We start from the raw sequence: 21,637 nt of genomic DNA on the forward strand, positions 1-21,637 counted from the left end.
TTTTGTGCAGGGCACTCTTCATCTCTTGTATCGGTTATTGGTTTCTATGTATGTTATTCTATATATTTATGTATAAATCCATTTATTGTAAAGCACTGCACAATATATTATTGCATTGTTATTATTATAATTATTATTAATAATACTACTACTAATAATACTAATAACTGAGGGGGAGGAAGGTTTTACCTCTCTCCTACCTGATCTGTGCATAGACTTATATTGCATGCGCAATTTAGTCAAACAGAGGGGCGAGGAGAGTCGTATGTCTCATGAACAATGTAAAGAATATCAAATTTTGTTTTTAAAGAAGTCATTTTGTTAGACTTAGGGGCCTATTTATGAAGCCTCATTTTTTATGGTCAAGGTTTTTAGGGGGGTGGGAAAACATTTTGAGAGGGGGGAAAAAACATGTTGTAATCATGTAAAAGTCAATGGTAAATGTCCCTTTAACAATTAGAAAATGAAATGTTACTTGCCTTTATGATCTTCAAGAATTTCGGGATGATTTTTGTTCCATAATAAAAAAAAAGTTGCGGTTTTCTGGTGTCTAACTGAAAAAAATGTGCATTTTTCGGCATCAAATCGAAAAAGTTGCACAATTTGATTTCCACTTATGCTTTTTTTGTTCTGATTTACTGGTACATTAAAGGCATTCAGGTTTGGTTAAAAGTTATAGTGAGACAAATTCGAGTTTTAGCAAATACCCCACTTATATATGTCCTATTTATTAATATTCAACACTTAGGGGCACATTTACTTAGCTCGAGTGAAGGAATAGAATAAAAAATACTTTGAATTTCGAAGTATTTTTTTGGCTACTTCGACCATCGAATTGGCTACTTCGACCTTCTACTACGACTTTGAATCGAATGATTCAAACTAAAAACTGTTCGACTATTCAACCATTCGATAGTCTGAAATACTGTCTCTTTAAAAAAAACTTCGACCACCTACTCCGCCACCTAACTGCTGACACGAGGTCACCCATTCCGATTAGAAGAAAAGAGGTTCCGCCTAAATATTGAGAAGGGGTTTTTTACAGTGAGAGCTGTAAATTCTCTCCTTGAATCAGTTGTGCAGGCTGATACATTAGATAGCTTTAAGAAGGGGTTGGATAGCTTTTTAGCAAGTGAGGGAATACAGGGTTATGGAAGATAGCTCATAGTACAAGTTGATCCAGGGACTAGTCCGATTGTAATTTTGGAGTCAGGAAGGAGTTTTTTCCGCCTCTGGGGCAAATTGGAGAGGCTTCAGATGGAGTTTTTTTTGCCTTTCTCTGGATCAACTGGCAGATAGGCAGGTTAAAAAAAGGTTGAACTTGATGGACGTGCGTCTTTTTTCAACCTAACTTATTATGTTGCTATGTTACTAAGTTACATGGCTTTTTGCTGGTCCTGTGATATATGAAATGATATATGAATTCCTCTGCAAAAACAATTCTGTATGACCTCCTGAAAGAGAAGGAACTAAACAGCATAGAATAGTCATTCCACTTATTCTGTGTTTTGGAAGCTATGCAGCTAGACAATCCTCAGAAGCCAAACATGTTGTGCCGATAGTGGTACAGGCGTGTAAGAGATAAGGGAGTTTAACATTTGGTTAACACCCTTTAAAAGTTTTGCTAATGTGCTCTTAACTTTGTTAAGGTATTAAGAGAAGTCTGTTCATTTTTGATGAAAGCTACTTGAAAAATGCCACCAAGATACACTACCAGTTTGAGAGGACGTCTCCCTTGGGCAATCCTTTTCTTGCAAACCACTTTTATATTTATATTTTTGCATTGTTTTCAGTACGACTACACAGCAGATGCCAAATATCTCCAGACATATCCAGGTAAGATCAAAGAGTTACTTGGCTTGGGGGAAAGGGTTCTGCTGTTTAAATGAATTAAAAATTGACAGATGATGTTGTAACCAGCGTTCACACTGTTCATACATGTAAACACAGTGGGCAAGTTTGCAACTGGGCAGTGACCATAACAATGAATCAGTGATTAGCTGTTTTTAGCTAGATATACTGTAGGTATTACAAAGAAAAACTGTCTGCCATGGATTTCTGTATCCAATCCATGATTAAGTGCCTTTCGCACAAAATGCAAAAGGATCTATCAGATGTTTTCTTAAATAAATATGTATTTACATGGCCATTGTGGATTTCTTTATTGCCAACCTCTTTGTTTCTTCTTCTATGGATTCCCTGTCCCCTAGCTGAGGGGCTGGGGTTGGTACTGGTGCACCAGGAGATTTGAACTTGGATACTCTCTTGTGCCTTTCACAAATTTGTATTATTTTCCATGGGTTACGGTCCAGTGTTGATAACTGACCCCATAATGCGTATGTATATAATATAATATATATTCAGTTTTCAGCATCCTTCCACAATTTAGTTACATTCTTTAATCGTATTTTAGGTTAGTTCTACCTTGAATTTACTTGCATTTATGGTGCTGTAATTAAGATTATTGTATTTCAGACAATTGTTTGTGTAACATAAATTCTGACATTACCATGTTTGCTGCAAAGCTTAATTGTTCAAATGTACTGCAACCTAAGAAGAACTTACTGCAATGTAACTGTCGGATAGATGTCATATTCAAATTTATCTACAGTAACCAGCTGTTTATGGTTAAAATCAATAAAAAGAGATATAAGCCCAACTCAAGTAAAAAAGTTCTATAAGTACGATCTGCATGGCTAATATGTGTTGCATTGCTGGCATTATTACTAATTACATATTATTGTTATTATTGTGATTTCACGTATCTGATATAACTCATATAGCTATTAAGACTAGACACATACATTATTTGTCTCAGCTACAGAAGATATTTTATTTATTTTTAATTACATTTCATACAGTCACAAAAAAGCCTAGGGTGACATGAGTCCAGGGGCAGCAAGACGCTTAGCTGTATATGCAGTGGGGACTGGAAGGGAGATTGAAACACTTGTCAAAATATCTTAATCATGCAATTCCTAGAGTTGCAATAATGAAGTGCTGTTGGTAAAAGCAAACATGCTCAGAGGTGAGGGACAGAGGGTTGAGTGTTGGTATTCAGCTCTTCAAATATAAATGTTGGGGTGGGGTGAGGGGCTGATTTACAACCATAGGTATTTTCACTGGTGAAGTTTCCCTTAGAAACCAATAAGGTCTTAAGCTTTATTCGCTAATGTATTGTAGTCTGTTTAAATGAACAGTTACAACAAACAATGAAAGTGTTTTAAAGGAATGACAATAAAATGTAAGGATGCCCTGCACTGGTAAAACCAGTGTGTTTGCTTCAGAAACACAACTATAATATATATAATATAATATAATAATAAAGCTGCTGTGTAGCCATGGGGCTTTTCATTTAAAGGGCATGTAAAGGCAAAAAAAATAAAATCCCATTTTTACTTTTTTTTTATTTAAAAGAAACCTATCTCCAATATACTGTACTTAAATTAAATAATGTGTACAGTTTTTATAAGAAACCCGATTGTAGACAGTGAAATTCTCCCTTCATTTATTGCTGTGGATAGGAATTGTCAGACAGTCCCTAACTGCTGGGCAGTGAAACAATAATACTTAGGAACAGCAGGGGGCCCCCCGCCTTACTTCCCAGCCATGCAGAACTCAAGCAGCTTTGTTTGTTTCCCTGTAGAGCAGTTGGCTACTGTGTAGAGATTTGTATTGAATTTTATTTTTGCATTTTCATCCCCTTTACTGTTTCCAGCTCCAGCTGCAGGGACAAAGATCACGGAGCCAGATTTAAACAGATAAACTGGGATTCTATTTGGAGGATTATTTTGCTGCAGCCACTGGTTCTGCAGAGTTGGAGAAAGTTTGTATTAAACAATACAAAAACTATAAAATACACATTAGATTACATGACAACACAGGACCCAGTGCAGTCTGCATATTCTGATTATTAATCAGTCTTGCTGAATCGGCTTCTTATTTATTATTTGACTTGTGCTGTTTTGATAATTTATGACGATCCCTAAGCAGCCCAGACCACACTGAGCATGTGCACAGTCTTGGCCTTGCAAAGATGTTTAACAAAGTTAGAAGATGGTGACCCCTGTGGCCAATTTTGAAAGAATAAATCATTGGTTTGATTAGGCTTGTGGTGCAGTAAGTTCATGTTTATGTTTAGTATACAAAATACAGCATTTCTAGCCTTATTCTATTTTACACTTTACTTCCCCTTTAAGCACAGGATGCACAGTAGATAAGCTCTGAAGAATCTCATTGTACACTACTGAGCTTATCTGTTATCAGCCGTGTATTCTGTACCTTTTTTTCCTTTTTCAGCTTTAAATGACTGCCCCTATGGCTACACAACAGCTTGTATAGTTTCTGAAGCAAACACACTACTATTACCAGTGCATCACAACAATATATTTTATTTTTATGACTTTAAAACACTTTCATTCTTTGGTACAGGTATATACCAAGGTATGAATCTTTCTGTAATTTGGAGCTTCGTTCCTTAACTCTGTAATAAAATAATGTAAACATTAATTAAACCCAAAAGTTGGTTTCACTTCCATCAAGGATTATTAGTATAAATTAGTTTGGATCAAGTACAAGGTACTGTTTTATTTTTGCAGAGAAAAAGGAAATAATTTTCTGAAATTTGGATTATTTGGATAAAATGGTGATGGCCTTTCCGTCATTCGGAGCCAGCCAAGGAGTCAGCCTGATTATGCTGCATAGCCAAAATGCTAACCAGAGTGACTGTGACTAATGATGTGAATTATGTAATGTTTCTGAAGACCTAATTGTTTTGTGTTCAGCACAACTTCTAGTTTGGGCTCATATAAACCCACAATATAAAAAAGTGACAAGACATACAGAACATTATTTATACACAAAAGAAGGAGTCTTGCCAGTACACGGGTTGCCTAATAATTGCCTAATTGTTAATTGTTTGAGCCCTCATTATACGTGAGTCCAAAACTGCCTATTGGCATTCTAAATCTGTTGTGCATTTAAAATCATTTCCTGGGCAAACAGTGTGACAGAGTAGTAAGATCATGTCGCAGTTCCCTTTATTTAGGAGCTCTAATAATTTATTTTATTGAGAATGTTATAGGGGTGCTCATTTTTTACAGCTTATCCAGGTACAATGAATATTCATTGCTTAGGCATTGGATGCGTACACATTTCCAGTGGTTTCACTACATTTTTCATGCTAAAACAAAAAGTCAAGTACTTAAGGTTTTTAAAGTCCTCGTTGCAGCTTCTTTAGAGTGGCAGCCTCAGAGTCTTCACCCGGACCTCCAAATAAATGTCTAAAGAAAGGTATCTAAAAGGAAGTACATAAAAGAAAACTTATAGGGGCAGATTCACTAAGGGTCGAATTTCGAAGTTAAAAATACTTAGAAATTCGACCCTCGGATTGAAATCCTTCGACTTCGAATATCGAAGTCGAAGGATTTAGCGCTAATCCTTCGATCGATCGATCGAAGGATTTTTCGTTCGATCGAACGATTAAATCCTTCGAATCGAACGATTCGAAGGATTTGAATCCAACGATCGAACGAAAATCCTTCGATCAAAAAAAGGTTAGCAAGCCTATGGGGACCTTCCCCATAGGCTAACATTGACTTCGGTAGGTTTTACCTGCCGAAGTAGGGGGTCGAAGTTTTTTTTAAAGGGCAAGTACTTCGACTTGCAGAGTTATTACTCAGCAGCTGTTGTCTCATGGAATATAATGCTCCTGGTGCTCCGTTCAGCCAAGCATAAATGAGCAGAAAGTAAAATAGCGTAGTACTGTTTTATTAGCGGCTACTCACATACTTCATAAAAGTCATACTGTATGTGTATTTGAACTCCACATCCCCACACAGTGGTTTCTAACTTTTGTTTGAACATTTTTCATGCTGACCAATATACTTGTAGCAGAGGATGCTAAGAAACCGGCTAAAACCATTGTTTAAATTCAGTGATAATGCATGATCTTTCTTTGCTGTATGGTATTGCTTTGAACTAAGTAATAAAGCTGAATTAGTACAGGGTGCAGATGTACAGATCTGTATACAACATGACCACAGTTTTATCAGTTTTGCCCAGGTGGTTGACCACGCCTGTTTTTCACTGTGTGTGTGTTGACAAAAAAAACAAACTGTAGCATGGACCCTACACACATTCTGTGGCTTCCCCAAATCTTATTACTCTGCATATATAGCAGTGATGTGGAGAATAAAAGCAACTTTAAAAAGGAGGGCACAGTCCATTGAAAAGTTTTGCATTTGCTGATCCTTAATCAGTAAACACCGAGTATAAAACCTCCATAACAGTGTCACTCTCCACTAATGTTGCTACAAATCCTAGCATAATCCAACAATGGGAGCTTGTAGTATAGAAAAGTTTGGACTGGATTCTAAAAAGTTTATCACTGAGCTTCAACTTCTATAATTTTTAACTCTTATATAATTGATAATGTGGGAATTGTAGTCCAGCAACATTTAGGTGTAGCGATACTGTTGTGGAATTTAAAGGAGGGCTTTAAGCCTACTTCATCACAACACTAACCTTACTCAGTGATCCCCAACCAGTAACTTGTGAGCAACATATTGCTCACCAACCCCTTGGATGTTGCTCCCTGTGGCCTCAAATCAGGTGCTTATTTTTTAATTCCTGGCTTGAAGGCAAGTTTTGGTTGTATAAAAAACAGGTGTACTGCCAAACAGAACCTCCTGTAGTCTAATAGGGGCTGCCAAATATCCAGCCACAGCCCTTATATGGCATCCCCTGGATTCATTTTCATACCTGTGTTGCTCCCGAACTCTTTTTAAATTTGAATGTGGCTCAGGGGTTAAAAAGTTTGGGGACTTTAAGAAGGCTTTTACTGTAATGCATATTCGGTGGCATAGTACAATTCTTCATGGCCCTAAAGTCAGTTCTCCCAAACCTTTGATCATAATTTTGCACTTTATCATTCAAGGTCTCAACTATCCCCTCTCCATGTTATGAACACTAAACTAGTTAAATAGGAATGTCTAGGAAGCACAGGATTTCCACAATGGGGTGCTACCATTACATTCCACAAAATGTTCAGTGTCTGTACATTCACAAATTATACCTATGACTTATAGACCTTAAATAGCCAAAAAAAAGGTCCAAATACAACTGCCTTGTGAGAAGGATCTGGTACAAGAGATCCTGCAGTAGTGGCCATGTAATATCTGAAAGGGGTGGTTCACTTTTATGTTAACTTTAAGAATGTTATAGAATGGCTAATTCTAAGCAAGTTTTCAATTGGTCTTCACTAATTATTCTTTATAGTTTTATCATTATTTGCTGTCTTAGTCTGATTCTTTCCAGCTTTCAAATGGGGGTCACTGACCCCATCTGAAAAACAAATGCTCTGCAAGGCTACACATTGATTATCATTGCTACTTTTTATTACTCGTATTTCTATTCAGGCCTATCTCCTGTTCATATTCCAGTCTCTTAGTCAAATCAATGGATGGTTGCTAGGGTAATTCAGACCCTAGCAACCAGATGGCGCAAACTGCAGAGCTGCTGGATAAAATGCAACATAACTCAAAAACCACGAATAGTAAAAAATGAAAAATTGCAGTTTGTCTCAGAATATTACTCTCCATATTATATTAAAACTTAATTTAAAAGTGAACAACCCCTTTAATATTCATATACACAGAATGTTTGAACTATTTGTAGACTATGCTGGGCTGCTGTTAGATACTGGTCACCAGCTCAAGATCTACTTCTAGATCACAATCTACCTTTTGGTCACCCCTACTGTAATTCCAATCTGGATTTGGCAATGATTCACTTATCAACATAAGATCTGGTTTTTCTCATCCACAGCTTTGCAAGATGTCAATGTTATCATTATACTTGGATTTGGCTTTCTCTTTGGGTCTTTGAAGAAATTTGTTTTTAGTGGAGTCGCATTCAACTTTCTCATCACGACCCTTGGAATTCAGTGGGCAATCATTGTGGATTCTTTTCTCTTTCAAAGTACAAAGCCATCCGTTGATTTACTCAGGTACTGCTTGTTGTTGTTGCTGTGCTCATTGTGTTCTTAAATTTGACCTGGAATTTACCTACTTATTTCCTATTATTTATCTAGGTCATGTTATTTTTGCAGTCAATACATAATGAATTAATTCTGAATATTAAGTATTAAAGTTACTTACTAAAGACAAGTGGTAGGTAAACATCAGCATTGTTTCGTACAAATTTGAAGTGTCCTCATGGCAAAAGTAGTTTATACATGCAAAACTACACAGTTATTATACACAGTAACTCATAGCAACAAGGCATTTGAAGTCATTAGTTTAATTTGTGCAACACCCACCACTGCTTTGCTGATATTATTTATTCCTCTCTGTTCCTTATATACAGTATGTATAGTCTGTATATATTCCACTCTGCCTAATTGTTCAGCAAAACAGCTTATCATACATCTCTAGTGGAAACATAGCTTCCCTGTCAAAGTCCATTGACTGTCTCAGTGAGACCAGCCTCCCAGAAGTAAATGGTCTGCCTTAAAGGAACAGTAACACCAAAAAATGTAAGTGTTTTAAAGTAATGAAAATATCACGTACTGTTGCCCTGCACTGGTAAAACTGATTTGCTTCAGAAACACTACTATAGTTTATATAAACAAGCTGCTGTGGAACAATGGGGGAAATTGAAAAACGGCTATATGGCACAGGTTAACTAATGGATAACAGATAACACCATTAGTCAGACAGAGCTTATCTGCTATCTGCTGTGTAACCTGAGCCTTTTCTCCTTTGAATGGCTGCCCCCATTGCTACACAGCAGCTTATTTATATAAACAATAGTAGGGTTTCTGAAGCAAACACAGCAGTTTTACCAGCGCAGGGCAACACTGCATTATATTTTCATTACTTTAAAACACTTTTATTTTTTGACGTTACTGTTGTTTAAAATAGACTGTTATTGTCTATTGTAATATGGCATGATGCTACTTGAAGGAGAGGCAGCACTTTACCACCAGGAAGCCATCACTTAGAAACACACCTATATATTTCTCAAACTTTTACAGCTAGAATTGTTCATTTATTTTTATTTATTATTTACATTGCATTGTACAGTAAAATGCAAAAGAAAAAATGCATATGTTAGTTTTATATTGCATTGTATGCATAAAAGCTGCTTCGCTTTGTAAATGTATCTGATGAAGAAGATGCTAGTTTAAACAGCACCATAGACCAAAATGAATTGCAAACTATTTCATTTGTTTTAACAAGGTTGAATATTTTCTTTTGGTATTAACCTAAATAAAGGGCAAATGTATGTATGTACAGTATGTATATAATGGGTGAGATATACGGCTGAATCAGCAATTGCCGAGAAGGGATATATTATAGCGAGACATACTAATGCAATGAAATAATAAATATACTTCTCGGAAAGTTTCAACATTTTTGCATTCCTTAGTAACAATATCATTAAGATTTGGATATTCCCATTTGCCTTCATTTTTCATTAATGTAATGCAGAACAGCATTTTTCTGCACTAGTGTTTTGTGACTTGCTATATTCCTTCAGAAATATAGGCAAACCTTATACATCTTGGACAAAATGATAATTGCAATATCTATCCACACACAACCACAATACCTAAATATATAAAGTAGTGCATTGTTTATCATTACTGCTTTGCAGTGCTGGGCTTTCATTGTAGCCAGGGAACCATCTGCAATGAGCTTATACAGTATGTTCTCATTATGCTTGTGTGGGTTTCTGATAGTTTGTCCACAGTGTTTGTGTGCAAAAAAGGGAAAGTTGTGCTCACCAATAAAATAAAATAAAATAGGCTGAAGCTGTGACCACAAAATGCATACAAACATAACAAACACAGGGGGTTTCTCTGCACTCAACACATTAATCGGGTGATTGTCTTTGTCCAGATGTAAATAAAGGCATTCCTTTCTTTTCAGATTGTGCAAAGGTTTGATGGATGTGGTGCCAGTTCTTATCTCATCTGGGGTTGTTCTTGGAAAGGTGAATCCAGTGCAGCTAATAGTCATGGCAGCCATTGAAGTGCCAGTGTATTGTGTAAACAGATACATTATGGAAACTTATTTGAAGGTGAGACTAAATTTATTGGATTTAAAAGATAAATATAAATATTTTGTACGCTCCTTACAGATTTTGAGTGAGTTTAAGGTTTTGTGTTAACGTAACTGGTTATACAAATTTTCAATTAATGTTACAAAATATAATAGTTTGCTTTGAATTATATTTTCTTTCATTACCCTTTTTAAAAAGAATAAAACAAAGTATGAGATGTTTTTAGTTAAAGTTGCTCAGTAAAATTGCAGGTCACTTTTGATATTTGTTTGTTGTGGGTTGCACGCAACCTCCCCTCCCATGCCCCCTCTCACTTGTGGGCTCTGCTTCTGTTACAGATACACCACTGTTTTAATATGTTGTGCATCAGTGCAAAAATAGATCCTTTAATGTATAAACTTGATACAGTACATATTGTTTCAGCCTCTTAATTTTACTAGGTTAATTTCCGACCACAGAACATGGTGCATAGAGCACTTTTTCTGATGCAAGTTGCCATGTTTTTTTTTACACCGTGCTGCAATTTGACCCTAAATTCAATTCATTACAGCCATGCAATGGCACAAGGCATCTTGGGCAAGTATGCACAATGCATGTTGATGTCATGATTTCTGATGCACCAATGTGAGCTCCATTAATAGTGACCTTAGTGCCTAATTTGCTTCCAGGGACTCTGGAATTACTGCTACATTTGGGGTGGTGGTAATTCTATGGTGCAGTTGCATCATTACATGCATTTGCACATTATTTATCAGATCAGTGAGCCCAGGTACATTGACACTCCTGCACTCCATTTTGCTCCACCAACCTAATATAACAAGACCCTAAACCAACATGCCTTTAACAGAACTCCCGAGCTATATTTATTTTTATTGGATTTTTAGGTAAATATTTATCAGTGATTGAAATGGGTGTATAAGTACATTTAATACTGAATATATAATATATTTTATATCTGTTGAAATCTCAGATGGAAATCCAAGTGAGCATGATGCATGTTTATATCTTTGGTGCATATTTTGGATTGGCGGTGTCATGGTTGATTACACCACCTTCAATTAGTAACAAAGTCAATAAAGAAAAAGAAAAATCTGATGCCATTTCAGACATTTTTTCAATGCTAGGTAAGTCCCATGAAATGTTACCAATGAAATAACTGCACCTGCTTGTACACTTAGGGGGTTATTTATCAAGGTCCGAATTTATCTCAATATCAGCTGCTACAAACTCCGATCGAACCCGCTCGGGTTTTTAACGCTTATTTATTATTACATTTTCCAGAAAATCACCTTTGCGGGAAAAGCTCAGATTTTCAAGATTTTTTCGTGAATTTTCCCCAAAATCTCAGAATTTTTTGGAGATTTGACCCGAAAGCTCCGAAAACATCGTGAAATTGCCCGAAAACCCCAGACACAACCAAAAATCAATGGTACTGTTCCCATTGACATTTATGCAGCCTGGACAGGTTTGAGATGCCGTGTTTTTATAATTGGGCTTTTTAGCCCTCAGGCTTTAATAAATTCTGAAAAATTCATGATTTTTTTTAAAAGTCCGATTTTATTAAAAAAATCATGAATTTTTCAGATTTTGGGGAATTTCGTGTATTCGGAGCTTAGTAAATAACCCCCTTATTGCTTTACACATCTTTCTCGATTTTTGCATTTCTGTTTAGTTTAAAAAATAGGCGTTTCTATAACATATATTTGCCAAACATAATTGAAAAAATGAAACTGTTGTGTGAAACGCCTAATAGATAGCATAAAGTATCAAAAATGCCCTTTTCATTAAAGAAAAATTAGTAGAACTGATTAATATTCTGCATCAATACTACCATATAGTGCTCATAGGTCAGTTGTTTTCTTATTGATTGCTATGTTTACATTGGCTTTGACATTACTCTGTAGTGTGCCACACTGTGTTTTTTTAATCTTTTATTTTTCTCTATTTTAAGTAACAATAATAAAAGTTAAGTTTTATTTTAGCTTCAGACAGTTTAACTCTTGAATTGAAGGGCATCTGGGGAAAAATATTTTCCCTCCACTGGATGTCCCGACTAGCAGAGTCTGCACTCCAGATGAGGGGAAACAATATTATTTTCTGCAAAAAATGCTGATAGCCGCAACCACACCACAGACCAGCTAACATTTCTCCTGGCAGAAGGGATGTTATAAGAATTAATTTCACCTGTGATTAATCATTTTAAAACCTTAAACATAAGCTTTGATGGAGCAAAGAGAAGATGTATTGATATGGCTATAAGTATAGTATACATAGTCAGTCACAATGGGGCCATTTTATTAAAGGGATGTTTATCCCCACCCAATGTCAGACAGTGGTAATTAGTGTTATGTTATTCTTAAAGGAGAACTAAACCCTTAAAATGCATATGGTTAAAAATGCCATATTTTATACACTGGACTTATTGCCCCAGTCTAAAGTTTCAGCCTCTCAATAGCAGCAATGATCCAGGACTTCAAACTTGTCACAGGGGATCACCATCTTGGAAAGTGTCTGCAACACTCACATGCACAGTGGGCTCTGAGCAGCTGTTGAGAAGCTAAGCTTAGGGGTCGTCGCAAATTATCAAGCAGAAAATGAAAGGTTTGTCTGTAATATAAGCTGATGCTACAAGGCTGGTTAATAAATGATGATGACATGTAGTAATTATATGTATTCAGTACTAATCAGCCATATAGTGTGACATTTATATCTATAGGGCACATTTACTATTGGTCAAATATCGAGGGTTAATTAACCCTCGATATTCGACTATCGAAGTTAAATCCTTCGACTTCGAAGTCGAAGGATTTAACGCTATTCGGTCGATCGAACAATCGAAGGAATAATCCATCGATCGAACGATTTTCCTTCAATCAAAAAAACCTAGGAAAGCCTATGGGGACCTTCCCCATCGTTCGATTCGAAGTCGTAGTCGAAGGTCGAAGTAGCCAATTCGATGGTCGAAGTAGCCAAAAAAAACTTCTAAATTCAAAGTTTTTTTTATTCTATTCCTTCACTCGAACTTAGTAAATGTGCCCCTATGTGTACCGTTTATTTTGAGTGGATCCCTAAGCTCAGTAAGTGACAGTAGCACAGAGCATGTGCAGTGAATCAGCAGGAAAGAAGACGGGGAGCTACTGGGGCATCTTTGGAGACACGGATCTTTACTGCTAAAGGGCTGTGGTTGCCTTGGGCTGGTAAAGAAGCCCAAATATAGTTTGGCTTTAGTTTGGTTTTAGTAAGGCTTTAGTTGTCCTTTAAGAAAGGGAAAATGTTACCTTGGTGATGCTGGGGAAATTGGGTCTTAGGATGGAAAAGGTAGGCGCTTCTGTCCCTTAGTTATCAGTTCTATTGTTGATACTCAAAGGAAGGCTATAACTTATACTTTCCCATGCAACCCAATCTCTAATAACGTCAGATTATTTTAAAGTCTGTGCAGATTAAACTGATCCTCCCAAAAATGCAACAGCGCTGATGTGCAGTAAGGTAATATCATGTATCATCCAAACTGGGACACAGTTGTTATCTTTCCCTGTTGTTGTTCTTTTGTTTAGGGACACTGTTCATGTGGATGTTCTGGCCATCTTATAACTCTTTATGGCTTGAAAAACATAATGAAAGGAAGAATGCCGTTTACAATACTTATTTTTCCCTTGCTGTTAGTGCAGTTACAGTATTTTCATTATCAGTGCTTCTTAACCCAAAGGGAAAGCTTCAAATGGTGAGTTTAATTAAATTTACTATTGTTTTTGGTTAGAAATTCTGGAAATTCTGCCTTGGGTGAGCAGGCTTAAAAACATCACAATGATAGCTGCCTGTGTAGGAGCATTAATGAAACATATTATATGAGCTCTGTTAGTGTGCTTTACTGTTTACTTTACTTCAAGGTATGGCTAAACCTTGTTTTTATGAATACATGCATCTATTGCAAGAAAGCCTTTAGTTTGCTTTACAGAATGAGGCTGGACTCCAGTGTGGTAGTTTGGGGAACAACATTACTGAAAAAAACATTAAATTGATTAATTTTAATAAAGCAATAATTACTCAATACTTAAATACTAACTTTGTATGCTTATAACTCACATTTGTATGTAGAACAGCAAGCAGATATGTAATTATATAGGGATTGCAGTATGCCTATATGTAGGAAAAGTAACTTGAGTCCTGAAAGAACAATTTAAGCTATACAGTATGTGTGATAATGGACTGTTTCATCTGCCCTTAGAAAATCATCCATAATGCTGTGTTGGCTGGTGGTGTTGCAATTGGATTCACAGCATACATGCTTCAGTACCCATGCATTGCAATGATTATAGGACTTCTTGCTGGATTAATCTCTACACTATGTTTCCATTACTTTCAGGTAACATTTGTTTATTATTAGTCCCAACTCACATTCTGGTGCCCTGAACTTTACACACCCTCGGCCCGAACTAGGGGTAGCACCATTGCTCCTTAAAGAGGTGGTTCACCATTAAGTTAACTTAATACACCCAGCTCTCAGCAACTTTCATTGTTTTTAATTTTCTTTAATTATTTGCTTTCTTCTGACCCTTTCCAGCTTTCAAATGGGGATCAATGAAGCAAATGCTCTGTAAGACTACAAAAGTATTGTTATTGACACTTTTTATTAATCATCTTCCTTATTCATATTCTTATTCATATTCTAGTCTCTTAATGCATGGTTATTAGGGTTGTTTGCACCATAGCAACCAGAGTGCAGAGCTGCTGAATAAAAAGCTAAATAGCTCAAAACCCCCGAATAATAATAATAAAATAAAACAATTGCAAACTCATACTATATCATACTAAAAGTTAATTTAAAGGTGAAAAACCCTTTAAACACACGCTGCCAACCTTAGTTCCAGCCCTGCCTGAAACATTGTTATTGCCCAAAGATATAAAAGCCCTGCTAGTAATAAAGGCTTTTTAAATGTATACTTCATATGCTGCTAATTAAAGGGTTGATTCCTATGCTGCTATGTAATGAGAATCTGAGTCAACTATTTACAAGCCTTGTATATTGTTATATTTAGTATACATTGTGATTATATTAATGAAAAAAGCTCGACCAAATTAGAATCCACGATTGGACTTTATTATTTATTATTCGGGGCAAACACGAAAAAGTCGAGTGAATCGCTCTGTTTTCTAGGACTTTTTTTGCAAAAAGCCTGAATTGTGTGGATTTTTGCCCAAAAAGCCGAAATAGTTGGATTTTCGAGCTAATTCCAGCGCAGACCACAGAAACTTAAAATAGGATAGGCAACTCTCCCATTGACTTATATACAACCTTGGTAGGTCTCAGATGCCTGATTTTCGGATTCTGACTTTTTCCATCCTAGGGGCATTATAAATATTGAAAAATTCGAGATGTTTTTTTCCTCTTAAAATTCTGATTTTATAGTTTAAAAAACTCAACTTTTTTGAGTTTTTGGCATTTGGACTATGATAAATAATCCCTTAATATCTGATACTATATATATCATATTAATACTTATTTTTCTGCTCTGCTGGGCATGCACTCGATCATGATCCAAAACTGTATGGTTAACTCTAGCTAATGTGTTTAAATGTATTGTTTTTTCAGGGACCATTGAACACAGTTTCATTAGTACACGATACCTGTGGGGTCCATTACACATTTGGACTGCCTGGATTATTCGGGAGTATAACCTACGTAGTATTAATCGTAACAGCAGATTTCACAAGCACGGCAATGTAAGTTTTATTACTGTGTGAATTATAAAATAAGAGTAGAACAAACACAAAGCATTTTCAGTCACTAGTTTTGGCTGCTAGGCTATTCATCTGAATAGGAAGCAACCTAGAATGTGTAGCGACATTTTGATTGTGCTGGATTTCTTGTTATGATGATTTTCTTATGATTCATATAATATTTTCATATGATTATTTTATTTCTGAAAAAAAGGTTTATACATTAAAACTGGAATTAGCTGCTTAGAATATTTTTTAGATTTGGTTTATTCTTTGCATAAAAGCTAAAAGGAAACCATAGCACAAACATGTGAGTTTATTTATTATTGTCATGGTAGCAGTACCATCTTTTGCACCAAAGTAGTAATCCCTATGTCTGGAGATTAGTTCAGGGGCTTTCTGGTGGAAATATGATGTGAGGTTTACTACAAACTGGTTATTTTGATGACCCTTAGGTTTCTGCAAGAAAAAGACAGCCGTAAAAAATACCCTTTGCCATCAACAGATGCTTCCTATTTTTATAGAAATAATATTGCTGCCTATGGCAGATGCTCAGTGTTTGACAGGTCTATGGATGGGTTCCTGTTGGGTGTAGCCTAAGAGAATTTCCATCAGCACATCCTTATTTCCACCATATACAAACCAACACTCTTAGCTAATTGCTAGAGACCTAGTTTAACACTGTAGCAGCTGGCACTGTCAGGCAGGCATTGTTCTTAAACATTAATTTCTTCTTGAGTTTGATTTATAATAATATAGATCAGGGGTCCCACAACCGTGTGGTCCCCAACTGCTGTGCCGAAACGGGCCTCCTCTGGTCCAGTCTATAATAGCAAAAATAATTAAAAAGGCCCACATTACCTGCAATTCCAGCTCCCTGGTGCACCATCACCATTACAACAGTTGTGCAAAGCCCAGGAAACGTTCTACTGATCACAATAAGGACCAAAATACTGTTTGAACAGTGCCTGAAATGCACCCACACATCAGCCCGCACCCACACATCAGCCCGCCCCCACCCGGTCCTCGCAAAAATTTCCTTGCTTTAAACTGGTTCGTGGTGCAAAAAAGTTTGATGACCCCTGATATAGATAACATATATTTTTTGCTTTTTGATCTGAAACAATCTAATGCAGCTTCTTGTTCAGAATATATTATGTTACAAGTAGCAGTTAATTTTTTCCATTAGTTGGTTTAAACGAAAAAGACTGAAATTGAATCTGTATACTCCATAAATATCTTGCACACCTCACTTCTTCTTTAGATTGGGTTATCAAGCTATGGTTGGTGTTGCATGCATCTGCTTAACATTGGCTCTGGGTCTCATCGGTGGACTTATTACAGGTTAGTGTTATTGCTATAATAGTATGACTTTCAACCTTGCATTAGCAAAAAATTGCAGAAATGATTACAAGTGCTTAATGCCTCTATTTCTGCCACTGTGCATCATATCTGAGTGCCATGGAAACTATAACCCCCAAGCCAGCCAGTGAGCCAATAGTGCTCTCTTGTATTCCAGACCCTTCCTTAATTTAAATACTTCAATGAATGGTTATCAAAAAGTGGGCAAAAAATATATTCCACTATAAAACTTGCCAGATAAAAAACAAGCCCTAAAAATGTTATAGATCTATTTTGGAAATGTTGCTGTGAATTGTCTTCTAACTCTTAAAGGGATCCTGTCATCAGAAAACATGTTTTTTTCAAAACGCATCAGTTAATAGAGCTACTCCAGCAGACTTCTGCACTGAAATCCAATTTCCCAGCTGCCCCTGGTCTTGTGACTTGTGCCTGCACTTTAGGAGAGAAATGCTTTCTGGCAGGCAGCTTTTTTCCTTCTCAATGTAACTGAATGTGTCTCAGTGGGACATGGGTTTTTACTATTGAGTGTTGTTCTTAGATCTACAAGGCAGTTGTTATCTTGTGTTAGGGAGCTGCTATCTGGTTACCTTCCGATTGTTCTTTTGTTTGGCTGCTGGGGGGGAAAGGGAGGGGGGTGATATCACTCCAACTTGCGGTACAGCAGTAAAGAGTGATTGAAGTTTATCAGAGCACAAGTCACATGACTTGGGGCAGCTGGGAAATTGACAATATGTCTAGCCCCATGTCAGATTTCAAAATTGAATATAAAAAAATCTGTTTGCTCTTTTGAGAAATGAATTTCAATGCTGAATTCTGCTGGAGCAGCACTATTAACTGATTCATTTTGAAAAAAAAGTTTTTTCCCCATGACAGTATCCCTTTAAATATCCCTTTTTGCCTGTTTTCCGGTCTGCTTCCATAGGTACAGGCCCATAGAGCAGAATGAGATCAGCTAACAAATGCCTTGCCAAAGGAGGGATCATAAAATTGCATTGCAGGGCAAACAGACATTAAAATACACATGGTTATTGATGCTCACATTAGGGGGCACATTTTCTTAGCTCGAGTGAAGGATTCGAAGTTAAAAAACTTTGAATTTCAAGGTTTTTTTGGGTACTTCGACCATCGAATAGGCTACTTCGACCTTCGACTACGACTTTGAATCGAACGATTCGAACTAAAAACCGTGCAACTATTCGACCATTCGATGGTCGAAGTACTGTCTCTTTAAAAAAAACTTAGACTACCTACTTCCGCACTTTAAACCTACCGAACATCAATGTTAGCCTACGGGGACCTTCCCCATAAGCTCTCTAAGCTTTTTTTGATCGAAGGAAAATCCTTTGATCGAAGGAAAATCCTTTGATCGATGGATTAAAATCCTTCGAATCGTTCAATTCGAAGGATTTAATCGTTCGATCGAACGATTTTTCCTTTGATCGTTCGATCAAAGTATTTGCGGTAAATCCTTCGACTTCGAATATTAATTAACCCTCGATATTTGACCCTTAGTAAATGTGCCCCTAGATGTAGTTCATTAAATGGGAGGAGTTTAAGTAAGTACAAATTAAAAAAAAAACCCTCCAGATATCCCATCCAGAATATTGGCCCGAGGCAAGCAAACATGACACTACAGGTATGGGACCTGATATCCGGAATGCTCAGGACCTGGGGTTTTCAGAATAACGGATCCATAATTTGGATCTTCATACTTCTAAACTCCACAGGCATTTTTCATTGGATCAGCGCCTGGCGACAGAAAGCAGGTGTCAAGTCAGATGTAGTCGCAGGCGTCAAAATATAATTGGACTGAATGGAAATTCACATGTAAAAACTACAGTTAGACTGTTGGATGAAGACGTAGCTTTCTGCGTTCACATCCAACAGTCGTGTCGTGTCAGATGTAATGTAGTTTTTACCTGCGACTTTTTGTTTAGTCTTTAGTCTAATTATATCTTAGTTTGGATCAAGTACAAGGTACTGTTTTATTATCAAAGAGAAAAAAACATTATTTTTAAAAAATAATTCAGAGTTGTAATTCAGAGTTTTCTGTATAACGGGTTTCTGGATAACGGATCCCATACCAGTAAAGAAAAATAGACACAGTATTTAACTTTGTTATTTTCTTCTATAAAGGCTTACACATCCTTTTAAACTCAACAGTGGCAATTGCTAAACAATACTTTGCTAGAATCTAACATGTTCTAATTGTTCTAAAAATCACCAAAAATATGGGACATGGATGCACAAGCCCCCCATCCCCAAAACTATTTTTCCCGGTAACCCAGATATTGGTGTGTTCCACCTTACCAAAACACATAAGAGCCAATTGTGTTCTGCTATTTATAATGGACCAGCTTTGTATTAGTGAACATACATGTGCGCATAGCATTTCTTTTTACATTCTTGATTGTATATAAAATGTACTATTACAACTCTAACTCATTTTCCTTCAAAATAGGTTTCCTGTTAAAATGTAAGTTATGGAAAGCTCCCAAAGAATGGCATTTTTTTCATGATCAGCCTTACTGGGAGGTAAGATTATGCTGGTACTTATTATGATTGCTCATGTGTAAAAAGGAATCCCCTAAAAGATCAGCCTCTAATTTGTTTTAAAATAAAGACCCACTGAATTATAAATACATTCACATATTAATTCTAATTTTTCAATAAAATCCCCTTCCCAGTTATGTATCATTCTCATCATTTATATCTACTTTTGTCTGCATTAGTATTTTTACAAGTACTGTACCGGTGTTCTTCTTTACGTATACTAGACATGACATCTAGTCTTCATACAGAATTTATTATAGGGATTACGTGTAGATGTGAACATTGATACAAGAATAGTGATATTTAGCAAAGCAGCCAAAGGCTAGCCTATAATTTCTGTTTTGGTGAGTCAGAATTGTTTTTTTTTCCTTAAATTCTAATGTGATGGTTATATCAAATACAGTATGCTGCCTCACAGTTATTTTAAACTATAATTTTAACTATAACTTTTAGTATTTTATACTTGTAGCTTCCAGTGTCTGGGGCAGTGAAGGTTAGCTAACGGATTTGCCCCTAAGCTTTATTATTATTATTATTATCATTTAGTGCAACAAAATGTAAAATGGCAAGTAAAGTATTAAAGTGTTGTTTACTTTTAAATTAACTTGTAGCAGGCTATTGCAACTGATATTCTGAAGCAATTTGCGATGCATCTTTAATTCTTATTTTTTTTGCTTTATTCATATTTTGTTAGGCAGCTCTCCAATTTAGAATTTCAGAAGGTATGTGGTTGCTTGGTGCAACTTACCCTAGCAACCAGGCAGTGGTTTGAATGAGAGATTGAAATATAGGCAGGACAGGGCCTGAATAGAAATCTAACTAATAAAAAGTAACAATAAAATTGTAGCTTCACAGAGCAATAGTATCTGGCTCAGTTTGAATCCATTTGAAGATGGAAAAAAACAGATGGCAGCGGCATATAATAAAAAAATCTTTTAAAAAAAAATGAAAAACAAAGTTGCTGAACGCTGGATGTACTATAACATACAACACTCATAAAAGTTAACTTAATAGTGAACCACCCCTTTCTGATAAAGTGCTCTCAAATTCCCTTCAAAGTGTTTGGCCATATTATAGTTTTTTTCAAATAAAGCAGCTTGCTATTTGAGGCATTGTTTTGCTGATTAATGTGCATCAATATAACAAGCTACGAGTCAGGTGTCAAGCAGGATCTGTTTTCAATTTATTTTGCTTTTTAAATAATGCATCAAAGAAATAAAATCAGCTGGTAGCAAATGGTGGTCTTGTGGGCTTTAATATCATTTATATTTCAACAGTTTCCCCATTTGGCTTCTCATCTGTAAACATGACCGAGAAGAAGGTATACAAGCGCCGATTCCCAGCTGGAACAGTCAAAATTAGAATCCATTGTTCTTGTACAAAGTCTTATACCTTATCTCTCTTGGGTGTGGAATGTGTTGTTATATTTGTGATATCTATTGTGTGAGATAAAATATAACTGTTTTGATGCAATGTGGTACTTGTTTCATACATAATCATCTAAATATATGCCACTTTATGGTAATAAACAGTATTTCTTTTAAATCAGATTATTGTGCTTGTACACATACCCCCTTTATGCAAATACACCATTAAATTAGCTGAACCTTTTTGTACAGCTGATTTACAGTAGTAACATTACCAAACAAGAGGACATTTGCCAAATTTGTCCTACCCAGTGAGAGAGATATATATATATATATATATATATATATATATATATATATATATATATATATATATATATATATATATATATATATATACCAACCACCAGCCATAAGCAAGAGCCCCATAACTGCACCTTCTCACCTCACTCAACACTATAGCACCAGGCTAACTTAAAGGTGAAGTAAAGGTTAAAACTAAGTAAGCCTTATCAGAAAGGTCCATCTAAATATACCAGTAAACCCCCAAAGTAGTGCTTCTCTGAGTC

General features: G+C 36.1%; 1 protein-coding gene across 2 annotated transcripts; it reads left to right on the plus strand.

Annotated features, from left to right (window-relative positions):
• The first annotated feature begins 1,325 nt into the window (after positions 1 to 1,325).
• On the plus strand, positions 1,326 to 21,246 carry rhd.S (Rh blood group D antigen S homeolog). 2 transcript variants are annotated; one of them, NM_001090947.1, is given in 11 exon segments: positions 1,681 to 1,836; positions 7,828 to 8,008; positions 9,936 to 10,086; positions 11,039 to 11,192; positions 13,623 to 13,789; positions 14,294 to 14,431; positions 15,659 to 15,789; positions 17,051 to 17,130; positions 19,610 to 19,679; positions 19,682 to 19,683; positions 20,979 to 21,246. In NM_001090947.1, coding segments are annotated over 11 exon segments (1,386 nt in total). In that variant the 5' UTR covers positions 1,681 to 1,694; the 3' UTR covers positions 21,149 to 21,246.
• Positions 21,247 to 21,637: the final 391 nt, after the last annotated feature.

This window comes from Xenopus laevis, chromosome 2S (genome assembly GCF_017654675.1).
Source record: "Xenopus laevis strain J_2021 chromosome 2S, Xenopus_laevis_v10.1, whole genome shotgun sequence".
Lineage (NCBI taxonomy): Eukaryota > Metazoa > Chordata > Amphibia > Anura > Pipidae > Xenopus > Xenopus laevis.